This window comes from Mercenaria mercenaria, chromosome 12, assembly GCF_021730395.1.
Source record: "Mercenaria mercenaria strain notata chromosome 12, MADL_Memer_1, whole genome shotgun sequence".
NCBI lineage: Eukaryota > Metazoa > Mollusca > Bivalvia > Venerida > Veneridae > Mercenaria > Mercenaria mercenaria.
Window position 1 is genome coordinate 900,356 of NC_069372.1, and position 20,747 is coordinate 921,102.

Here is a 20,747-nt window from a genome sequence, read left to right on the forward strand (position 1 = left end):
GTTACTTGATTGTACATAAGAAAATCTTCCAAAAAATGTCTAGAAATAAACTAGAAGGCCTAGAGCTTAGATATTTGGTGTGTAGCATTGCCTAGTGGATCTCTACCAAGTTTGTTCAAATCATGACCCCGGGGTCAAGCTTAAATGCAAATCTTCATAGCAACCATTTAACCAGGTGAGAGATATAGGGCCATCATGGCCCTCTTGTTTAGTTTAAGTCTTCTTAAACTTTTTTGTTTTAAAAATACAATAATTATTCTTTTAAAGAACTAACGTTTATTTCTTGTGTAAATAGCTGCAACCCCCTTTGAAACTTTAGTCACAGTGTTTCAAATATGCAAGTTATTCTGTTCTGTTCTGTTCAGTCATTACATATTAAGCCAAATGGACTTAAGGTAGTTACATAATACATTCTGTGATTTGTTTATTTATTATTTTTTTGAAGAAATAACCATGGACATTTTGAAGATTATATACAAAACACAAGATTGATATTTTGTAGACTTGATGTATATTTGAAATTAAATTTCTGGAAGATCAATTACACAGTATGTAAATTTTGTTTTATAAAGCAATAATTTATAGTACTGGTACATTAAGAACATGATTTAAGGAATTAATTGGAAATGACAGAAAGTCCTTTTTCTTAAGTTGTCTTTAATGACAGGTAAAATGGCAAAGTTGAAGAAAAAATTACCTTTATAGATATTTGATCCAGTCATGGTCTTTTATTTGGAGGTTGTCTTTATCACAGGTGTTTTATAATGTAAGAGTGTGTGTTTTTTATATTTTGTAGATATGTAACAGATTCTGCTGCTCCAACACTTGTGTCAGTTCTCTTGTTCCTTATACCTGCAAATCTACCTGCCTTTTTCAAATCTAGTAAGTTATTAACCTTTAGCTTGTTGGTGGCAAGTGATTCTGCCTTTGTGACCAGTGCAGACCAAGATCAGCCTGCACATCCGTGCAAGCTGATCATATGGTCTGCACTGTTTGCTATTTAGTCAGTAAATTATCAGTGAGCACCCCTTCGAATAATAAATGGTACTGTCCAAACTGAATGATGGACCAGTCCATTTTAGAAATTTAGCAGGCTAAAGGTAAGGAAATGTAAGGGTAATACTGACATATCTTGTTATAAATATAAGAATGTTTCATTGGTTGGTTCTTTTTCTTGCATACTGTATCCTACAAAAGATAGAAGAAATGAATTAAAAGTAAGAATGACTTTTTAGCCAAATTTTCTTACAGTTTCATTGAATTAATCCATTTAGTCCTGCACGTAGTTCGTTTTGATACCATATACAGCACTTCAAAGTCATCTTATACTCCAAGGTGTAAAATAGTTTCTGCCAACAGAGGTTAAAATACTTGAAATTCATGTCTGGTGTGTTTGATTAACAGAGCCATCAAGAACAATTCCAGGGAGAGTCTAGTTACTGAATTATATTATTATGTAACATTAACCCTTATCATGCTAAACAGGACTGATTCTGCCTTTGCGACCAGTGTATGCACTGTTCCCCATTCAGTCAGTATCTTTTTAGTATGCACCCCTTTTAACAGTTAATGGTACTGTCCAAATTGAAAGATGGACAGATTCATCATAGAAATTTAGCATGGTAAGGGTTAAAGGGATTGACAATTTTCATTGCATGTGAGCGGAAATCTTCAAAGTTTCTTTAGAGGTCTCTGATTAATCTCTGTCTCCCAACCATTCTCAGTACCGCTGTTTTTACAGTCTGAAATTGCATACATTCTTAACAATTGTTTTTTTTTAATGCACAATTCATTTTGCTGTAGGCATCAGCAGATAACAGAAAACTTTATAAAAATTATTTGTACCTTTTTACTCCAGAGAATCGACCATTAGTAGTAAAACCTCTATTAACGTGGAGAACTGTACATGATAAAGTACCATGGGGTCTCTTTCTTCTGTTTGGCGGAGGATTTGCTTTAGCACAGGGCTGTAAGGTATGACTAGAATAGTTTGTTAGCTTGTCTGATTTTTTGAAAAAAATCTACGGGGTATTGTCGTCACTTGATTGTCGGCGTTGGTTAATTTTTTGTTTGTTTTAAGGTCAACCTTTTCTCAAGAACTGTAAGAGCTACAGCTTTGAAACTTTGCACACTTGTCTATCCTCATAAGGGGACTATATAGACCAAGAACCAGAACTCTGATATGCATTTTGTCATTATTATGGCACTTTTTGTACTAAGAAAATTTGAATTTCTTGGTTAAAATTTTTGTTTAGGTCACCTTTTCTCAAAACTTGTAAGAGCCACAGCTTTGAAACTTTGCACACTTGCTCATCATCGTTAGGGGACTATGTAGGTCAAGAACCATAACTCTAACCTGCATTTTGTTAGAATTATGGTCCTTTTTTTACTTAGAAAATCTGAACTATAACTCTTTTGTTACAAATTGTCCAGCACTTGCAGACAAGCGATGGCACCCGTAGGTGGTGCTCTTGAAATCATCCTGTTTACACCATTTACATGCAGTTAGGATGAGCTGTATTTGAAAACTATTACGAATCCATGCTGCTAGAATGAGCTGTGATTGGAAAAATACTTTGAAACCACCTAACTTTAAGAAATTTATTAACATCTCAGAGGTTAAACCTTCCTGGAATGTAACAAGTAAGAGCTTTTAATTTTACTTCCACCCAACAAATACGCTGATGTTAAACTCAAAGCAGAACTATTCAAGAAAATTAAACTAAGTTGGTTATGACCTATTTTGTGGATTTTTTTGTGTCTTGAAAGTTTCTTGACAAATTTTAAACATGTATAATAGAGTCCTCTATGGCTTAGTGGTTAAGATTGTTTACTTCAAATCACTTGCCCTTCACCACTGTGACTTTGAAACCTTAGTTGGGATGTATAGAATTCTTTGATGTGAGGGAGCCTGCCAGATCATTGATTCTACCGTGATGCCAGCCCATACCTGACCTGAAATAATGCCAAGAGGGACACCTGGAAAGTCGCCATATGACCTATAATTGTGGTGGTGTGACATAAAACAAAAAAAGACAAAAAAACAGTTGAAATGATAGGGTTCTTTGTAAAACTTCACTGTGCAGTTTACAAATTTTTATCTTCTAAAAGCTTGTCTTAGAAGTTTTAAATGCCATTTCTTTGTTACAGAAACTATTTCACAAACAGAAAACTGTAGTGAATGAACAAACTTTGATTGAATAATTACTGTCCAGAAAAATCAAATTTACATGTATATATTCAGTTCCTTCTTGTGTTTTAGGAATCTGGATTATCCGAATCGATACGTGAGGCCCTGACGGTGTTCAAGGAGTTACCTGTATGGTTAACCAGTATGCTTGTAGCACTTCTAACATCATTTATCACAGAGGTGGTAACAAACACAGCCACATGTACACTGGTCCTGCCTATCATTGCCCAGCTGGTAAATAATGAGCTTTGATAAGCCCATTTCGAAGAAAAGTTCGACATATTATGCTTTTCACTTTATTCTATGAGCTACAGGATGAACACTAGGTCTGCACAATAACTAATGTATTTAGTCTCTGGTCTCCTCTATACTTAAAGATATTACAATATAAAGTCTACTCGTTGATCTACTAAATCTGTAAAGGGGACATTTGTATATTGCAGTATACATTAATTTATAATCAGTTTTAACTAAACATGTCTAAGTTTAGGGTTCCTTATTATTAAACTGTTTAGATCCATTTGCCAAGAGAAGTTATATATATACATATATTTTGCAGGCTCTGGGTATTGGTGTGAACCCTCTATATTTGATGATACCTACAGCCGTGGCAACCTCCTATGCCTTCATGTTGCCAGTAGCAACACCACCTAATGCCATGGTCTATGTACTGGGCTACTACTCTATGACAGAAATGGTAGGATAAACCTTTTAATTTTTGTTAGTGAAAATTGTCAGATATAGTTTTAACTTTTAAGAAACAAAATTGGCAAAAATTAAAAGAAAGTTTGTTGTTTTGTAAGATCAATGTATATATATCACTGTTGAACACCATATCACAGCTATGCTAGTCATGAAAATATTACATCTGGTACTTAGTGAAAAATATTTTGATCTTTTACTGACACAAACAAATACCAATTTTTTGCCTGAATTCAGTCGGTATTCTTTTCCTAACATATTATCTAGTGTAGAATTAGATATTTTTTTAAAATTATAATATATTGATTAAGATGTTATTGATAAATTCTATGGGGTATTAAATTTGTGTAATGCCTTCAAATGTTTAGTTCGTGTTAATGATCTCACATATTTAGAGTAATACTATAACTCAGTTTATGTCCAAAATATATATATTTATCTTCACTTACCTCTAAAATTTATATAGTTTACCATTTCTGTATATTTCAGATCCGTTCAGGGTGCGTAATGAACATTTTATCTGTGTTTATATTGACACTTGGTGTGAACACATGGGGTGCAGAATATTTCAGTTTGAGAACACTTCCTGTGGAATTCAGTGACCTTGAAGTAACAACAGTCATGAGTTTGAACAGTACTGTTACCATAGCAACTTGACAGGGAAACTATATCAAGAAACTTCTGACAGGGATCTGTACTTGAAAGATTTTATTAGTTGAAATCAAAGTGTGAAACTGATAATATGGACAAAAGTAAAATCTGAAATGACACTCCACAATTTTACATATTCAACTTTTGAGCACTTTTTGTTTTAACAATTTAAAAATACTGTTTCTGTAGAAAATCTCTAAATTTGAAGACTTATAATATTTTGAAGAAGCATTTTGTTAATGTTTTGTAATGCCACTGTGTTAGATGTTATGCTTTCTTATTCAAAGCTAGTTTTTTAGTCAAGGAAGTACAGTAAAACATTGATTACTCAGGATCACAAGAAGATAACCAAACTGCTTGTTTCCAGCAGTCCAAACATAGAAAATTTTAAGATTTACCCTGCTAAATTTCTAAAATGGACTGGTTCATCATTCTGTTTGGGCAGTGCCGCTTATTATTTGAAGGGGTGTTCACTAAAAATTTTCTGACAGAATAGCAAACAGGGCAGACATTCAAGCAGGCTGATCTTGTTCTGCACTGGTCCCAAAGACAAAATCACTTGCTGCCAGAAGGCTAAAGGTTAAAAAATATGGCTGGGGATCAAATTAATTGCTTTCATGAGCCCTTGTGCTCGAGTCACACAATGATGCTGGAAGGAGCAGTCACTGTAGTTCTTAATTTTTTTTCATAGTATCAGTTAATGGCATGCGTTTGTTTAACCCTTACACTACTAAATTTCTAAAATGGACTGGTCCGTCATTCAATTTGGACGGTACCATTAACTGTTAAAAGGGGTGCTTACCAAAAAAGATACTGACTGAATAGCAAACAGTGCAGATCATGATCAGACTGCATGGATGTGCAGGCTGTTCATGATCAGCACTGGTCTCAAAGACAGAACCAGTCATGTCCAGCATGATAAGGGTTAATTGATTTCCTATTGACACCAGGCATCAAAAGGTTATAAAACTCGAGTTTGGTGACCATTCTCAGAATGCAATGTTTACATTGGTCAGTTTCAAAATGGTGCTTAGAAACAACCTCGGAAATATTGAAAAAAAGCAAAGTGGAATGAAACACATTTGTTAAAGAAACTCAGATTAGGTGCTCATAACAATGCTGATCTGAAGTTTTCTTGATAAAATTAGAATCTCAGAACTTGTAATTATTGCCCCAAAAAGTGGTAATTTAATGTCAACACAGCTACTGGTACACAACAAATGATATAAATATGTTGTCAGAGGTCTATCCATTAAAATCATAATTATTTGCATTCACTGGCTGAGTCTCTGTAAAAGTTCAGGTATCATTTTTATCAAGTTAATTATTGATGATTTAATGTGTATTATCTAATTGATAACGTCTACAACTATTTACATTGAAGAATTGTGTAATAATATATAGCATTCACTATATCGAAATTTGAATCTTGGTACTTATTTTGATAGCAGCAATAAAATATCATCTAAACTGAGAAAGGTCTGTTGTAACTGAAAAATACTAACCTAAAGAGTATGGGTACATCATACTTGCAGTAAGAAGTGCCTCAAAACTTATGTTCAGTTTTCACAACATGTAAATCTACACATTAAAAAGAGTTCAGATTTAGGAATTATACAAAGTATATTTTGAATGTGTATGGCTAAACTGTGTATTTTGTAATGTTCTGAATTTTGAGCCCTCAGACACTTACTGAAATATTGAATGAAATTGTACACATAGGCTTATTCGTACAAATAATGAAATAATTACCTGTATTTTCTGCATAATCTGAGTAAAGTATACACCCCTATTTCACAAAAATACTTAAATTTGTTAATTGACTAAAGCCTGTTAATTTGCTTAAGTTATTACTTTTCTTATGCATATAAATGTACTTAAGACAATTAACAAACTTAAGAATTTTAGTGAAATAGGAGGCCTTACAGATTAATGTACGCTAGCTATAGATTTTAATGTCTTCAAAACGTTTTAAAAAGTTCTGCATGTATGGAGCTATCCTTGCTGTAGCGGTACTTTATGTTAAATACCACCTGGATCTAAAGATTGTGTAGACCTCAAGTTCCATGTTTATAATCTGTAACTATACATGTTATTAAATATAGTAACAAAATTGTAGTGAATTATAAGATAGTTCTGCATGTTTGGGTCAAACTATTTTCTACAATGTAGAATTTGATTCAACTATGTTTTTAGCTCACCTGTCACAAAGTGACAAGGTGAGCTTTTGTGATCTTGCAGCGTCCATCGTCCATCCGTAAACTTTTGCTTGTGACCACTCTAGAGGTCACATTTTTCATGGGATCTTTATGAAAGTTGGTCAGAATGTTCATCTTGATGATATCTAGGTCATATTCGAAACTGGGTCACGTGCCGTCCAAAACTAGGTCAGTAGGTCTAAAAATAGAAAAACCTTGTGACCTCTCTAGAGGCCATATTTTTCAATGGATCTTCATGAACGTTAGTCAGAATGTTCATCTTGATGATATCTAGGTCAAGTTCAAAACTGGGTCACATGCCGACAAATACTAGGTCAGTAGGTAAAATAATAGAAAAACCTTGTGACCTCTCTAGAGGCCATACTTTTGAATGGATCTTCATGAAAATTTGTCAGAATGTTCATTTTGATGATATCTAGGTCAAGTTCGAAACTGGGTCACATGCCGACAAAAACTAGGTCAGTAGGTCAAGTAATAAAAAAAACTTGTGACCTCTCTAGAGGCCATATTTTTCATGGGATCTGTATGAAAGTTGGTCTGAATGTTCATCTTGATGATATCTAGGTCAAGAATGAAACTGGATCAACTGCGGTCAAAAAGTAGGTTAGTAGGTCTAAAAATAGAAAAACCTTGTGACCTCTCTAGAGGCCATACTTTTGATGGATCTTCATGAAAATTGGTCAGAATGTTCATCTTGATAATATCTAGGTCAAGTTCAAAACTGGGTCATATGCCTTCAAAAACTAGGTCAGTAGGTCAAATAATAAAAAAAACCTTGTGACCTCTCTAGAGGCCATATTTTTCATGGGATCTGTACAAAGATTGGTCTGAATGTTCATCTTGATGATATCTAGGTCAAGTTCGAAACTGGGTCAACTGCGGTCAAAAACTAGGTCAGTAGGTCTAAAAATAGAAAAACCTTGTGACCTCTCTAGAGGCCATACTTTTGAATGGATCTTCATAAAAATTGGTCAGAATGTTCACCTTGATGAAACCTAGGTCATGTTTGAAACTGGATCACGTGCCGACAAAAACTAGGTCAGTAGGTCAAATAATAGAAAAACCTTGTGACCTCTCTAGAGGCCATATTTTTCATGGGATCTTTATGAAATTTGGTCTGAATGTTCATCTTGATGATATCTTGGTCAAGTCCGAAACTGGGTCAACTGCGGTCAAAAACTAGGTCAGTAGGTCTAAAATTAGAACAAGAGCACCGCCTTGCGGGTGCTGACGCTCATCTGATTTTTTTTGTGTAATAGAAATATTGTCCTACCCATGATTTTCTAAGTCTAAAAAGGGCCATCATTCTTGCAAAAAGCAGGATAGAGTTATGTTTCTTGATGTACAGTGTCCACTTATGATGGTGAAAAACTGTTGCAAGTTTTAAAGCAATAGCTTTGATAGTTTATGAGAAAAGTTGACTTAAACATAATACTCAACCAAGAAAATGATTTTCTAAGCCCAAAAGGGGCAATAATTATTGCAAAAAGCAGGATGGAGTTATGTTGCTTGCTGTACAGGGTCAGCTTATGATGGTGAACAAGTGTTGCAAGTTTCAAAGCAATAGCTTTGATAGTTTAGAGAAAAGTTGACCTAAACATAAAACTTAACCAAGAAATCTGATATTTTCTAAGTCCAAAAGGGGCCATAAATCTTGCAAAAAGCAGGACAGAGTTATGTTTCTTGCTATACAGGGTCAACTTATGATGGTGAACAAGTGTTGCAAGTTTTAAAGCAATAGCTTTGATAGTTTAGGATAAAAGCTGACCTAAACATAAAACTTAACCAAGAAAACTGATTTTCTAAGTCGAAAAGGGGCAATAAATCTTGCAAAAAGCAAGATGGAGTTATGTTTCTTGATGTACAGGGTCTGCTTATGATGGTGAACAAGTATTCCAAGTTTCAAAGCAATAGCTTTGATAGTTTAGGAGAAAAGTTGACCTAAACATAAAACTTAACCAAGAAATCTGATATTTTCTAAGTACAAAAGGGGCCATAAATCTTGCAAAAAGCAAGATGGAGTTATGTTTCTTGCTATACAGGGTCAGCTTATGATGGTGAACAAGTATTCCAAGTTTCAAAGCAATAGCTTTGATAGTTTAGGAGAAAAGCTGACCTAAACATAAAACTTAACCAGGCAACGCCGACGCAGACGCCGACGCCGACGCCGACAACCGCTCAAGTGATGACAATAACTCATCATTTTTTTTCAAAAAATCAGATGAGCTAAAAACCTTGTGACCTCTCTAGAGGCCATACTTTTGAATGCATCTTCATGAAAATTGGTCTGAATGTTCACCTCGATGATATCTAGGTCAAGTTCGAAACTGGGTCACGTGCCTTCAAAAACTAGGTCATTAGGTCAAATAATAGGAAAACCTTGTGACCTCTCTAGAGGCCATATTTTTCAATATGATATCTAGGTAAAGTTCAAAACTAGGTCACATGAGCTCAAAAACTAGGTCACTATGTCAAATAATAGAAAAAACGATGTCATACTCAGTTCAAAACTGAGTCATTTGGGGACAGGTGAGCGATTCAGGACCATCCTGGTCCTGTTGTTTTTTTAACTTCAGAATGTACTTAGAAAATTCTGCAAATAAAAAAGATATTGTGACGTGCTTCATTTGTTATAGAAATTTTTCTAGTGTCGATTTTATTGAAACTTCTCACCTTCATTAGTAAACATATTGTTTGATAAAATATATAGGTCTTTATGCTTGTTTTTTTTTTTAGATATTTGCAGATGAAAAAAGAGATGATGAAAGAGATCCACACATTATATGCTTATTTTTTTAAGACATTATGACATATACCGGTACCTGGTATAAAAACAGTACCTTAAGTGATACACTCTCATATAAATGGGGACTCAGGTGCTTGCTGCTTTACATAAAGTTCAGACCATTTGTACTATGCCATTAAATGAACTGTAACGTTGTAGGTTCAGAAACAGAACATTTTTGTATTTTCCCTGAATAAAATGTAATAAAAGAGGGCCATGATGACCCTAGATCACTCACCTGAGTTACAGCGCTTGCTTGAATATTTTTTGTAGATGGTTATGCAAGGCATATTTCTGTTAATTATTCTAAAAGAGTTCTAGTGTTTTCTGACAATAATATTATAGTTTCTACTAAATAAATACGGGCTGGTAATGTGTGTGTGTTTGGGGGGGGGGGGGGGGGGGTGTAGAAGGTTGAGGGAATGATGACATAGAGTACTAAGAGACAATATGAAATAAGATTTTTAAAGTTTCAATTACATACATACTGGTGAAAGGTGATCACACCCACTGATGGCCATGATTTTTGACAAAACACAGTAACTTGTTTGTATAATATTTGTATAAAAGGTCGCCAAAGAAACATTTATTTAAACTTATTATGTCCACCTTCAAAGAAGGAAGGGTGTATCATTTTGCAGATCATGATCTGCACTATTCGCTATTCAGTCAGTAAATTTTCAATGAACACCCCTTTGATTAGTAAGTGGTATTGCCAGTTGAATGATGGACCAGTCCATTTAAGAAAGGGTAAAGGTTAAATACACTAATTTTGAACAGAATATCAATCACTGATCAAATGTACACAACTATCTCATTACTTGTAATTTATATTTTGTATAAACATAAAGAGAAAGGTTACCATGGGTTACATAGCACTTGATTAAGCAACTAGAAATTGTGACCAAAGGACATGGATGCCCCCACATACTGTGCCATCCTCTATATAGCAGAAACTATCAAAGGGCCATAACTGCAGTAAAAATATTCACAGAAAAAATTCCTTCCTTAAAGGTCATCTGCACATCCAGCTTGTTCATCTGTGAAAGTTTGAAGCAAATCAGGCTAATAGTGTGGTTTGAGTTGGACACACAAGATTCGGGGCAGTATGGGCAGATGGATGTATGGACAGCAGCAATGCTATACACCCCCCCCCCCCATTAATTTGTGGGTGCATAAAAATTGCCCATTGTCATATCAACTATTTATTGATGACTTGTCAATGCCATGATCAACCAGCATATTATGGCTGGTGTCAGCTTTAACTATACTTTGGTCAAGTAAGAATAACACAAGTCTTTTTAATCATGTTTATTTCCACTAACTTTTAAAAGCCAGAAACTGGCTTAATTTGGTCTTTATTACAGTATAAATACAGCATATAAACAGCTAACAGCTGAAATTAACAGCTAAAAATTGAAACTGGCTTAATTTGGTCTTAATTACAGCATAAATATAGCATACAATCAGCTAATAGCTTAAATTAACAGCTAAAAAACATTAAACAACATTGAAAATTGTATATGAAGTCTAGAAACAAATACAGATCTACTACATTAAAATTCTTAACTAAAATAAAAATACACAAATCACAGTATCCCATAGCTTTAATTAAACTAAAATAGTCATTTAAAATTATGTGTAATCTGTCCAACTCCAAATCAATAAATATTTAAAACACAACCAAAATCCCATTTATTTGCTGAGACATGTAGAAATCCTTTGTAACCCATATTACTGAAATTATGCCTCAACAAAACAAAAAATTTTCTTTCCAACTACAGTCAAACTTTGTTTGCCTAAACTTGGATAATTCGTGCAATGCCTTTGGCGCGAACTCGTCGCCAGGTCCTGGCAAAGTCCCTGTATATTGTATATTGTTCGGTGGCTCGAACAAATTTTCCCAGTCCCGTTGAGTTCGAGCGAACGAAGTTTGACTGTATAAATTTCTTATAGATCCTAGTCTTACAAAAGGCCTTGTTCTACAAAGGTTTCACTGTATTTTTCCTTCACAGTGAGGCTACTGTAACATATACTGTAAAATCATCAAGACCTGCTGACATAAAATTTTCATGATTTTGGGAAAAACGGCTATTACATGGGGACGTGAATTTTCAGATTAAAAATGTTAAAACCAAAACAGATTAAAATGTTTATCTGTTGCTTGTGTTCAATTTCTTTGAATGAAGCAATTGCAGAATCAGTGAAAAAGAAGGGTCCTCAGTAAACGCGACATATACATATTCATGTACTGGACTCCGAAAGTTAAACTGATGTATGCGCCTGCGACATACATATCATGTACTGAACTCCGGAAGTTAAACTGATGTATGCTCCTGCGACATATATATCATGTACTGGACTCCGGAAGTTAAACTAATGTTTGCTCCCGCGACATATACATATTCATGTACTAAACTCCATAAACTGATGTACGCTCCTGCCACATATACATATTCATGTACTAAACTCCAGAAGTTAAACTGATGTACACTCCCGCGACATACATATTCATGTACTAAACTCCAAAGTTAAACTGATGTACGCTCCTGTGACATATACATATTCATGTACTAAACTCCAGTGGTTAAACTGATGTACGCTCCCGTACATATACATATTTATGTACTGAACTCCAGAAGTTAAACTGATGTACGCTCATGCGACATATACATATTTATGTACTAAACTCCAGAAGTTAAACTGATGTACGCTCCTGCGACATATACATATTCATGTACTAAACTCCAGAAGTTAAACTGATGTACGCTCCTGTGACATATACATATTCATGTACTAAACTCCAGAAGTTAAACTGATGTATGCTCTGGACAAAGATTTTGGGACAGACGACTGACTGACGGATGGACAAAGTGGTAACTATACCAAACTTCCTTGAGCACGATAATTCACCATCGATAATAAATAATGATTGAACAGTATCATCGTGCCACTAAGTGACGAGGTTTTACTGGCCAATTTGAGTAATGTGTTTAAAACAGTTTTAAGTAACTTATTTATTCCATTTAATTAAATAGAACCCAAATTTTGGCTATACTGGGCTTTCCATACAATTCATGTCAGTACAATTACTTATTTTAGCTAATATTTTTTTAAAAAATACCGCACAATAGAAAAATAAGTAATTAAAGTAAGTACATGTAATCAGAATAATAATAATGATACATACAGTGAAAAATTAAAGACAAATTCTGTGATACATGACCTGTGGTGTTACATAGTAATAATGTGAAATAATATCAATGAATAAAACTACCACTAAAAGATTGTTTATTTCAATGATGAGATTTTTATATCCTTTGGTACATTCTAGCATAAAACTGCTGTTCTTGTCACTTTATGGGGGTGTTTTAACAGGTGAGTAAACATGTGTAAACAGAGATTCTCACACTCGTGTGCTGTTAAAATACCTTTTTATATACATATATGCATGTTCCATGGCAAAGCATAAACGTATTACGGCCCCAAAAAGCATGATTCAAAAGGAAATGAAGTCGTCATGATATAACAACGCTGAAATTTCAAGGCATTTCATGGAAATTTAATGATACTGATGGACAAAATATTCAATTATTAATTTTTACACGTTTTATGCTATAATAGTATTAGCGCATGTTCATTTCGTGTTATAAATCTACAGAATCCCTTCAGATACGTTGGTACCCTCGCCCTACCAGGCTCGGGCACCAACCAATCCCTCGACATTCTGCAGATGTTGTAACACCAAAAAACATGCGTTATCCTTACATTTATGCATACTATACAAAATGTTTATTGTATATATCTATGTATCTCATGACCAATCTATAGTTGGTTGCTGTGAAAAAAAAAAAAGTTGCTGTAGCGAAAATAAAAAACAAAAACCTTAAGATTTCATGTGTAATGTCATTTAATGAAACACTATTAAACAGCAGCTTGTCCGAAAATATGAGTATAGTACAACATGCAGGTCACAAAAAACTAATTTCACAGTAACTGCCTGATTTGTCTGGACTTAACAGTTTAAAGTTACTATCATGACTCTATATTTATCAACATTTTGAATGTGAAATGCTAAATATTCTTTGTGCTCTGTTACTTCCAGACTAAAAACGGTCTTATCATCAAATTACTGCTGAAGTACCCCAGTCACTTATTTCAACATTGTTTCTTACAAAGCATTTGATTGGCTGAAAGAGATCAAACGATCTGAGTTATACTTGGATAAACTCCATGCTTTATGCAACTGATCAACAATTACTAAAACTAAATTTTCTCTTTAAAAGTGACTAAATTTCATATATAAATTGCACTGTGAATCGTGTTTTTTTTTTCTTTGGAACAGGAACCAGTGTTGCTTTAACCCTTATCCTGCTATATTTCTATAATGAACTTGTCCATCTTTCAATCTGGACAGTACCATTAACTGTTAAAAAGGGTGCATACCAAAAAGGTACTGACTGAATGGCGAACAGTGCAGATCATGAGCAGACTGCATGGATATGCAGGCTGATCATGATCTACACTGGTCGCAAAGGCAGAATAAATCATGTCCAGCATAGTAAGGGTTAATCAAAATAATGGTCAAGCATTTATGGAACATACAGCAGGTAAACTCAAAATAAAACCCAGAAGAACTGTCAAAACTGGCAATGACTTCCTTGTTTCCAGACAAAACCATTAGTGTGACCACTCATTTTCATCATCAGTTCATTTCCTATTAAGTGGTCAGTCTTAAAAAGAAATTCAGAAAGTAAAATTCAGAAAGAAAAATTATTTTTGAAATTTTTAGTGCTGCTAAGTCCAAATATTAAAACTGTGAAACTGGGCTTGAAATGACTGAATTTTAGTTATTTTATTGGAAATACGGGATTTAATTTTTGTATTTTCCGAGTTATATGTATCATTATACTAGTATTATCACCTGGAAACAAATGCAAGTATTTCAACAAGAGGGTCATGATGACCCTGGATCGCTCACCTGAGTAATATGAGCTACATGTTTCAAATGTCAAACTGATGATAAAATATTAAGAAAGTCAGTAGGTTTCACTTATGGTCAATGAAGTTCAGTTTTACCATTTGTGTGCAAGACTGTGTAAGTCATCAATATTTCAAGGCTGTATCTTAAAAAAAAAAAAAGAAAGTAGGTCAGGAGGTCAAGGTCACAAGCAAGTGACATCATATTACTAGGGGTCATCAAGTAATTATAATTAAATAGTCTTGGAAATAGAATCAGATGATTCTTTAAGTATTTTTCCTATATAACTCACATAATAACTAAGTGACCCCAGTGCGGGGCCTCTTTTAACCCCAGGGGCATAATTTGAACAATTTTTGTAGAGGACTACTAGACAATGCATAATAATAAATATCAAAAGCCTAGGTCATATGGTTTCTGACAAGAAGATTTTTAAAGCTTTATCCTATATAAGTCTATACAAGAGGGCCAAAATGGCCCTATATCGCTCACCTGTTATCATTGCACTTAAGCACAAGAAGGTCAAATAATGACCTAGTTTTTGAAGGCATGTGACCCAGTTTTGTACTTGACCTAGATATCATCAAGGTGAACATTCTCACCAATTTTCATGAAGATCTCATGAAAAATATGGCCTTCAGAGAGGTCACAAGGTTTTTCTATTTTTAGACCTACTGATCTACTTTTTGAACGCCCGTGACCCAGTTTCGAACTCGATGTAGATATCATCAAGGTGAACATTCTGACCAATTTTCATGAAGATCCATTGAAAAATTTGGCCTCTAGAGAGGTCAAAAGGTTTTTCTATGTTTAGACCTAGTGACCTAGTTTTTGACCGCAGTTGACCCGGTTTCCAGCTTGAACTATATATCATCAAGATGAACATTCAGACCAACTTTCATACAGATCCCATAAAAAAATGGCCTCTAGAGTGGTCACAAGGTTTTTCTATTATTTGACCTACTGACCTAGTTTTTGACCGCATGTGACCCAGTTTCGAACTTGGCCTAGATATCATCAAGATAAACATTTTGACCAATTTTCATGCAGATCCCATGAAAAATATGGCCTCTAGAGAGGTCACAAGGTTTTTCTATTATTTGACCTACTGACCTAGTTTTTGATCACACATGACCTAGTTTTGAACTTGACCTAGATATCATCAAAATGAACATTCTGACTAATTTGCATGCAGATCCCATGAAAAATATGTCCTCTAGAGAGGCGACAAGGTTTTTGTATTATTTGACCTAATGACCTACTTTAAGACCGGACGTGACCCAGTTTCGAACTTGACCTAGATATCATCAAGGTGAATATTCTGACCAATTTTCATAAAGATACATTGAAAAATACGGCCTCTAGGGAGGTCACAAAGATTTTCTATTTTTAGACCTACTGACCTAGTTTTGGAAAGCAGTTGACCCAGTTTCAAACTTGACCTAGACATCATCAAGATGAACATTCTGACCAATTTTCATGCAGATCCCATGAAAAATACGGCCTCTACAGAGGTCACAAGGTTTTTCTATTATTTGACCTACTGACCTAGTTTTGGACTGGACGTGACCCAGTTTTGAACTTGACCTAGATATCATCCAGATGAACATTCTGATCAATTTTCATGAAGATCTTTTGAAAAATATGGCCTCTAGAGAGGTCACAAGGTTTTTCTGTTTGACCTACTGACCTAGTTTTTGACCGCAGTTGACCCAGTTTCGAACTTGACCTAGATATCATCAAGATAAACATTCTGACCAATTTTCATGCAGATCCCATGTAAAATACGGACTCTACAGAGGTCACAAGGTCTTTCTATTATTTGACCTACTGACCTGGTTTTGGACCGGACGTGACCCAGTTTTGAACTTGACCTAGATATCATCAAGATGAACATTCTGATCAATTTTCATGAAGATCTTATGAAAAATATGGCCTCTAGAGAGGTCACAAGGTTTTTCTATTTTTAGACCTACTGACCTAGTTTTTGATCGCACGTGGCCTAGTTTCGAACTTGACCTAGATATCATCAAGGTGAACATTCTGACTAATTTTCATAAAGATCCCATGAAAACTGTGTCCTCTAGAGTGGTCACAAGCAAAAGTTTACACACGGAGGCATGGACGGACGACGGACGCTGCGTGATCACAAAAGCTCACCTTGTCACTTTGTGACAGGTGAGCTAATAAAACTTGGGACCCCCAGGGCAGGGCCGCTTTTCACCCCAGGGGTACAATTTGAACAATTTTGGTTGAGGACCATAAGACAATGCTACAAACCAAATATCAAAAGTCTAAGAGTTGTGGTTTCAGACAAGAAGATTTTTAAACTTTTTTTCCTATATAAGTCTATGTAAAACTTGGGACCCCCAGGGCGGGGCCACATTTGACCCTAGGGGGATAATTTGAACAATCTTGGTAGAGGACCACTAGATGATGCTACATACCAGATATCAAAGCCCTAGGCCCTGTGGTTTTGTACAAGAAGATTTTCAAAGTTTTTTATATATAACTCTATATAAACCATGTGACCCCAGGGGAGGGGCCATATTTGACCCTAGGGGGATAATTTGAACAATCTTGGTAGAGGACCACTAGATGATGCTACACACCAAATATCAAAGCCCTAGGCCATGTAGTTTTGTACAAGAAGATTTTCAAAGTTTTCCCTATATAACTCTATATAAACCATGTGACCCCTGGGGCGGGGCCATATTTGACCCTAGGGGGATAATTTGAACAATCTTGGTAGAGGACCACTAGATGATGCTACATACTAAATATCAAAGCCTCTAGGCAATGTGGTTTTGTACAAGAAGATTTTCAAAGTTACCATGTGAGCCCCGGGGCGGGGCCATATTTGACCCAAGGGGGATAATTTGGACAATTTTGGTAGAGGACCACTAGATGATGCTACACACCAGATATCAAAGCCTTAGGCCCTGTGGTTTTGGACAAGAAGATTTTTAAAGTTTTTCCTTTCGGTTGCCATGGCAACCAGAGTTCTGCATGGAATTCAATTCTTTGAACAATTTGAAAGGGGGCCACCCAAGGATCATTCCTGTGAAGTTTGGTGTAATTCTGCCCGGTGGTTTTCAAGAAGAAGATTTTTTAAAGAAATGTTGACGGACGGACGCCGGACATTGAGCGGTCACAATAGCTCACCATGAGCCTTTGGCTCAGGTGAGCTAAAAAGTGTAATTTTGTAAATGTTATACAGAAAAACAGAAATCTGTAACATAATAAAAACAAAAAACAGGACATTCAAATAAAATTACAATTGTGATTTAGTTACAGTATATTTTGAAGGATTATAAAATTGTGTCAGTTTCAACAATATCAAAATACAAAGATACAACAAAGAATTGTAAAATATTAGCAAAGATATCTAAAACATCATAGTAAAACAATTAGGCAAAAATATTGTATATCGTCACAATCACAGTTATGTCAGAACAAAAAAAAAAAAACCCATTAAAATGGTCATACTGATTACAAAATTAAAGAGATTTTTAAAACAATGAGACTAGTATAAACTTATACCCTTTTGGTAAAAAATAAATGTCAATTTTTGGACAAACAATAAATACATCTTCAAAGTTTGTTTTTGAAAACAAAATTATAAGAACTAACAATTTACCAAGCAATACTGTCTTATTCAAAATGACCCTTTGACTTTAATGCATGTGTGTTCCACTTTTTCTTCTTAGGATTTAAGTATTTAAATGCATATTTGTTAAATTCAAAATTTACTGAAACTAGTGAATACTGATTATCTATAAATTAGTAACTTTGGATGCCGGCTTGTGAACGGTTGTTGATCTTGGTCCCTCCAACTGCCCGACTAGCACCTGGGTTCTTCCTCCACTGCCACAATATGAGGTAAACCATATTACAGACACTTAGATAAAGAAAACAAGGAGCTGCTGGTGGCATCCTTGTCAATACAAAGCAACCCAAGTCTAAAACGAGGTCAAGTTCAAGGTCAAGGTCAAACTGAGGTCAGGTGATGTCTGAAGATGAGGAATGGTCACAGGTTACATTTGCATTAGTATCAACTGATTCTAGTAAGGGGTTTTGATGCTAGACAAAACGGTCCCATTTGGTTAACCTCGTTCGGACGGACAAACGAACGGATGGATGGACAGGACAATCACTAGATGCCGGGGGCATAATTTTCAAACCATGTAAAGCGGTATACAATCTTTGTCTAAAAAGTCATTCTGAATCAGGTATATGTTGGCAGGAAGCCAATTTCTACAAAGCTAACAGTACATAATAAATAAGTGTCCTACACACAGACAAAAATACCCTAATTTTGATTAACATGAAAAGAGTTGCCCACTCCACTTTTCTCCTCCTCTCAAGTTGAAATGAGAAGTCAAAAGCATTGATAATAGATCATAATAGTCCACAAATCTAATCCATAACAATGATTTTCTCAAATTTGAAATTTTGACATAAATATGGAAGTGAGAAACTACACATTGTTCTTTATACCTATTTAAACAAGTGAATGAAGTATTGCCATGCAATACAAAGTCCCCTACTGGAAGGCTCCTAATTTTCTCTACTGCAGTAAAACATAATGAACTGATATCTGTCAATGATGTATAAACAATATTGTACTATATATACAATATGTTATAACAACACACTTGGATTATAATGTGCATATATAAAAACCCACAGTTGTTTTCATATTGAATTGTTTTGGCTGATTATAAAAATGTTATCATATAAGTTATTTATAGTAACAACAAAGGGAAATTATTCTTAAAAAAAAAAATCTATATAATGTAAGTCCACAAGAAACTCTTTACCAGGTAGAGATAGGTCAAAATACACCTAAAAATTGGATGTAACATGCATGTTGTACCACAGAAAAGTAGTCTCAATTTTTCTCTACCGCCAGTAATAAAAAAGTTACAATAAAATCTCTTTATAGTAATAACAAAGGGACGTAATTCTAAAAACAAGGGTGCTTCATGGTGGTGAACATTTGGTCCAAGTTACATCAAAATCCCTCCATGCATGAAGAAGAAATGCTCCGTACAAAGTCATTCTTGAATTTGACCTTTGACCTCTAAATATGACCTTGACCTTAGACCTAGGGACCTGGTTCTTGTGCATGACAATCCGTCTTATGTTGGTGAACATTTGTGCCAAGTTACATCACAATCCCTCCATGCATCAAGAAGAAATGCTCCAGACAAAGTCATTCTTGTGTCTGACCTTTGGTCTTTAAGTGTGACCTTGACATTAGACCTTGGGCCTGGGTTTTGCGCGTGACATGTTGTCTCATCCAGGGGAACATTTGCGCCAACTGATATCTAAATCCTGTTTTGCACGACAAAGTTATAGACCGGACAGGAAAAAAATCCTCTTGACCTTTGATCTCAAAGTGTGACCTTGACCTTTAAGCTAGGGTACTGGGTGTTGCGCATGACACGTCGTCTCATCATGGGGAACATTTATGCCAAGTAATACTGTAATCCCTTGATGGATGACAGAGTTCTGGATCGGACAGGAAAAAAACCTTATTGACCTTTGACCTCCAATTGTGACCTTGACCTTGGAGCTAAGGGTCTGGGCTTTGTGCATGACATGTTGTCTCATCATGGGGAACATTTGTGCCAAATAATATTAAAATCCCTTCATGGATGGCAGAGTTATGGACGGGACAGGAAAAAAAACTGTTGACCTTTGACCCCCAATTGTGCTTGACCTCTGAGCTAGGGGTCCGGGATTTGCGCAAGACACGTCGTCTCATCATGGGGAACATTTGTGCCAAGTGATATTAAAATCCCTTAATGAATGTCAGAGTTATGGACCAGACACGAAACAGACCCTGTTCATGCTATGTTAACATTTGACTGCTAAGTGTGACCTTGACCTTTGAGCTAGGGGTCTGAAAGTTGTGCATGACACATCGTCTTATTATGAGGTACATTTGTGCCAAGTAATATTAAAATCCCTTCATGGATGGGAGAGTTATGGACCGGACAGGAAAAAAGCCTTGTTGACCTTTGACCTCCAATTGTGATTTGATTTGATTTAGTTGGGTTTAACGTCGCTCCGACACAATTCAGGTCATATGGCGACTTTCCAGCTTTGATGGTGGAGGAAGACCTCCAATTGTGACCTTGATCTTTAAGCTAGGGGTCCAGATTTTGCGCATGTCACGTTGTCTCATCATGGGGAACATTTTTGCCATGT

The 20,747-nt window shown here is 35.3% G+C and overlaps 1 protein-coding gene across 3 annotated transcripts in view; it reads left to right on the forward strand.

The window, feature by feature from the left end:
• Positions 1–4,772, forward strand: part of LOC123534352 (solute carrier family 13 member 2-like) — a 32,884-nt gene extending 28,112 nt beyond the window's left edge. For all 3 annotated transcript variants that reach the window (XM_045316574.2, XM_045316572.2, XM_045316573.2), the window contains 5 exons: positions 797–882; positions 1,859–1,974; positions 3,263–3,424; positions 3,750–3,887; positions 4,382–4,772. In XM_045316574.2, the coding sequence (XP_045172509.2) occupies positions 797–882; positions 1,859–1,974; positions 3,263–3,424; positions 3,750–3,887; positions 4,382–4,549 (670 nt within the window). In that variant the 3' untranslated portion in view covers positions 4,550–4,772. The remainder of the gene's footprint in view (positions 1–796; positions 883–1,858; positions 1,975–3,262; positions 3,425–3,749; positions 3,888–4,381) is intronic.
• The last annotated feature ends 15,975 nt before the right edge of the window (positions 4,773–20,747 follow it).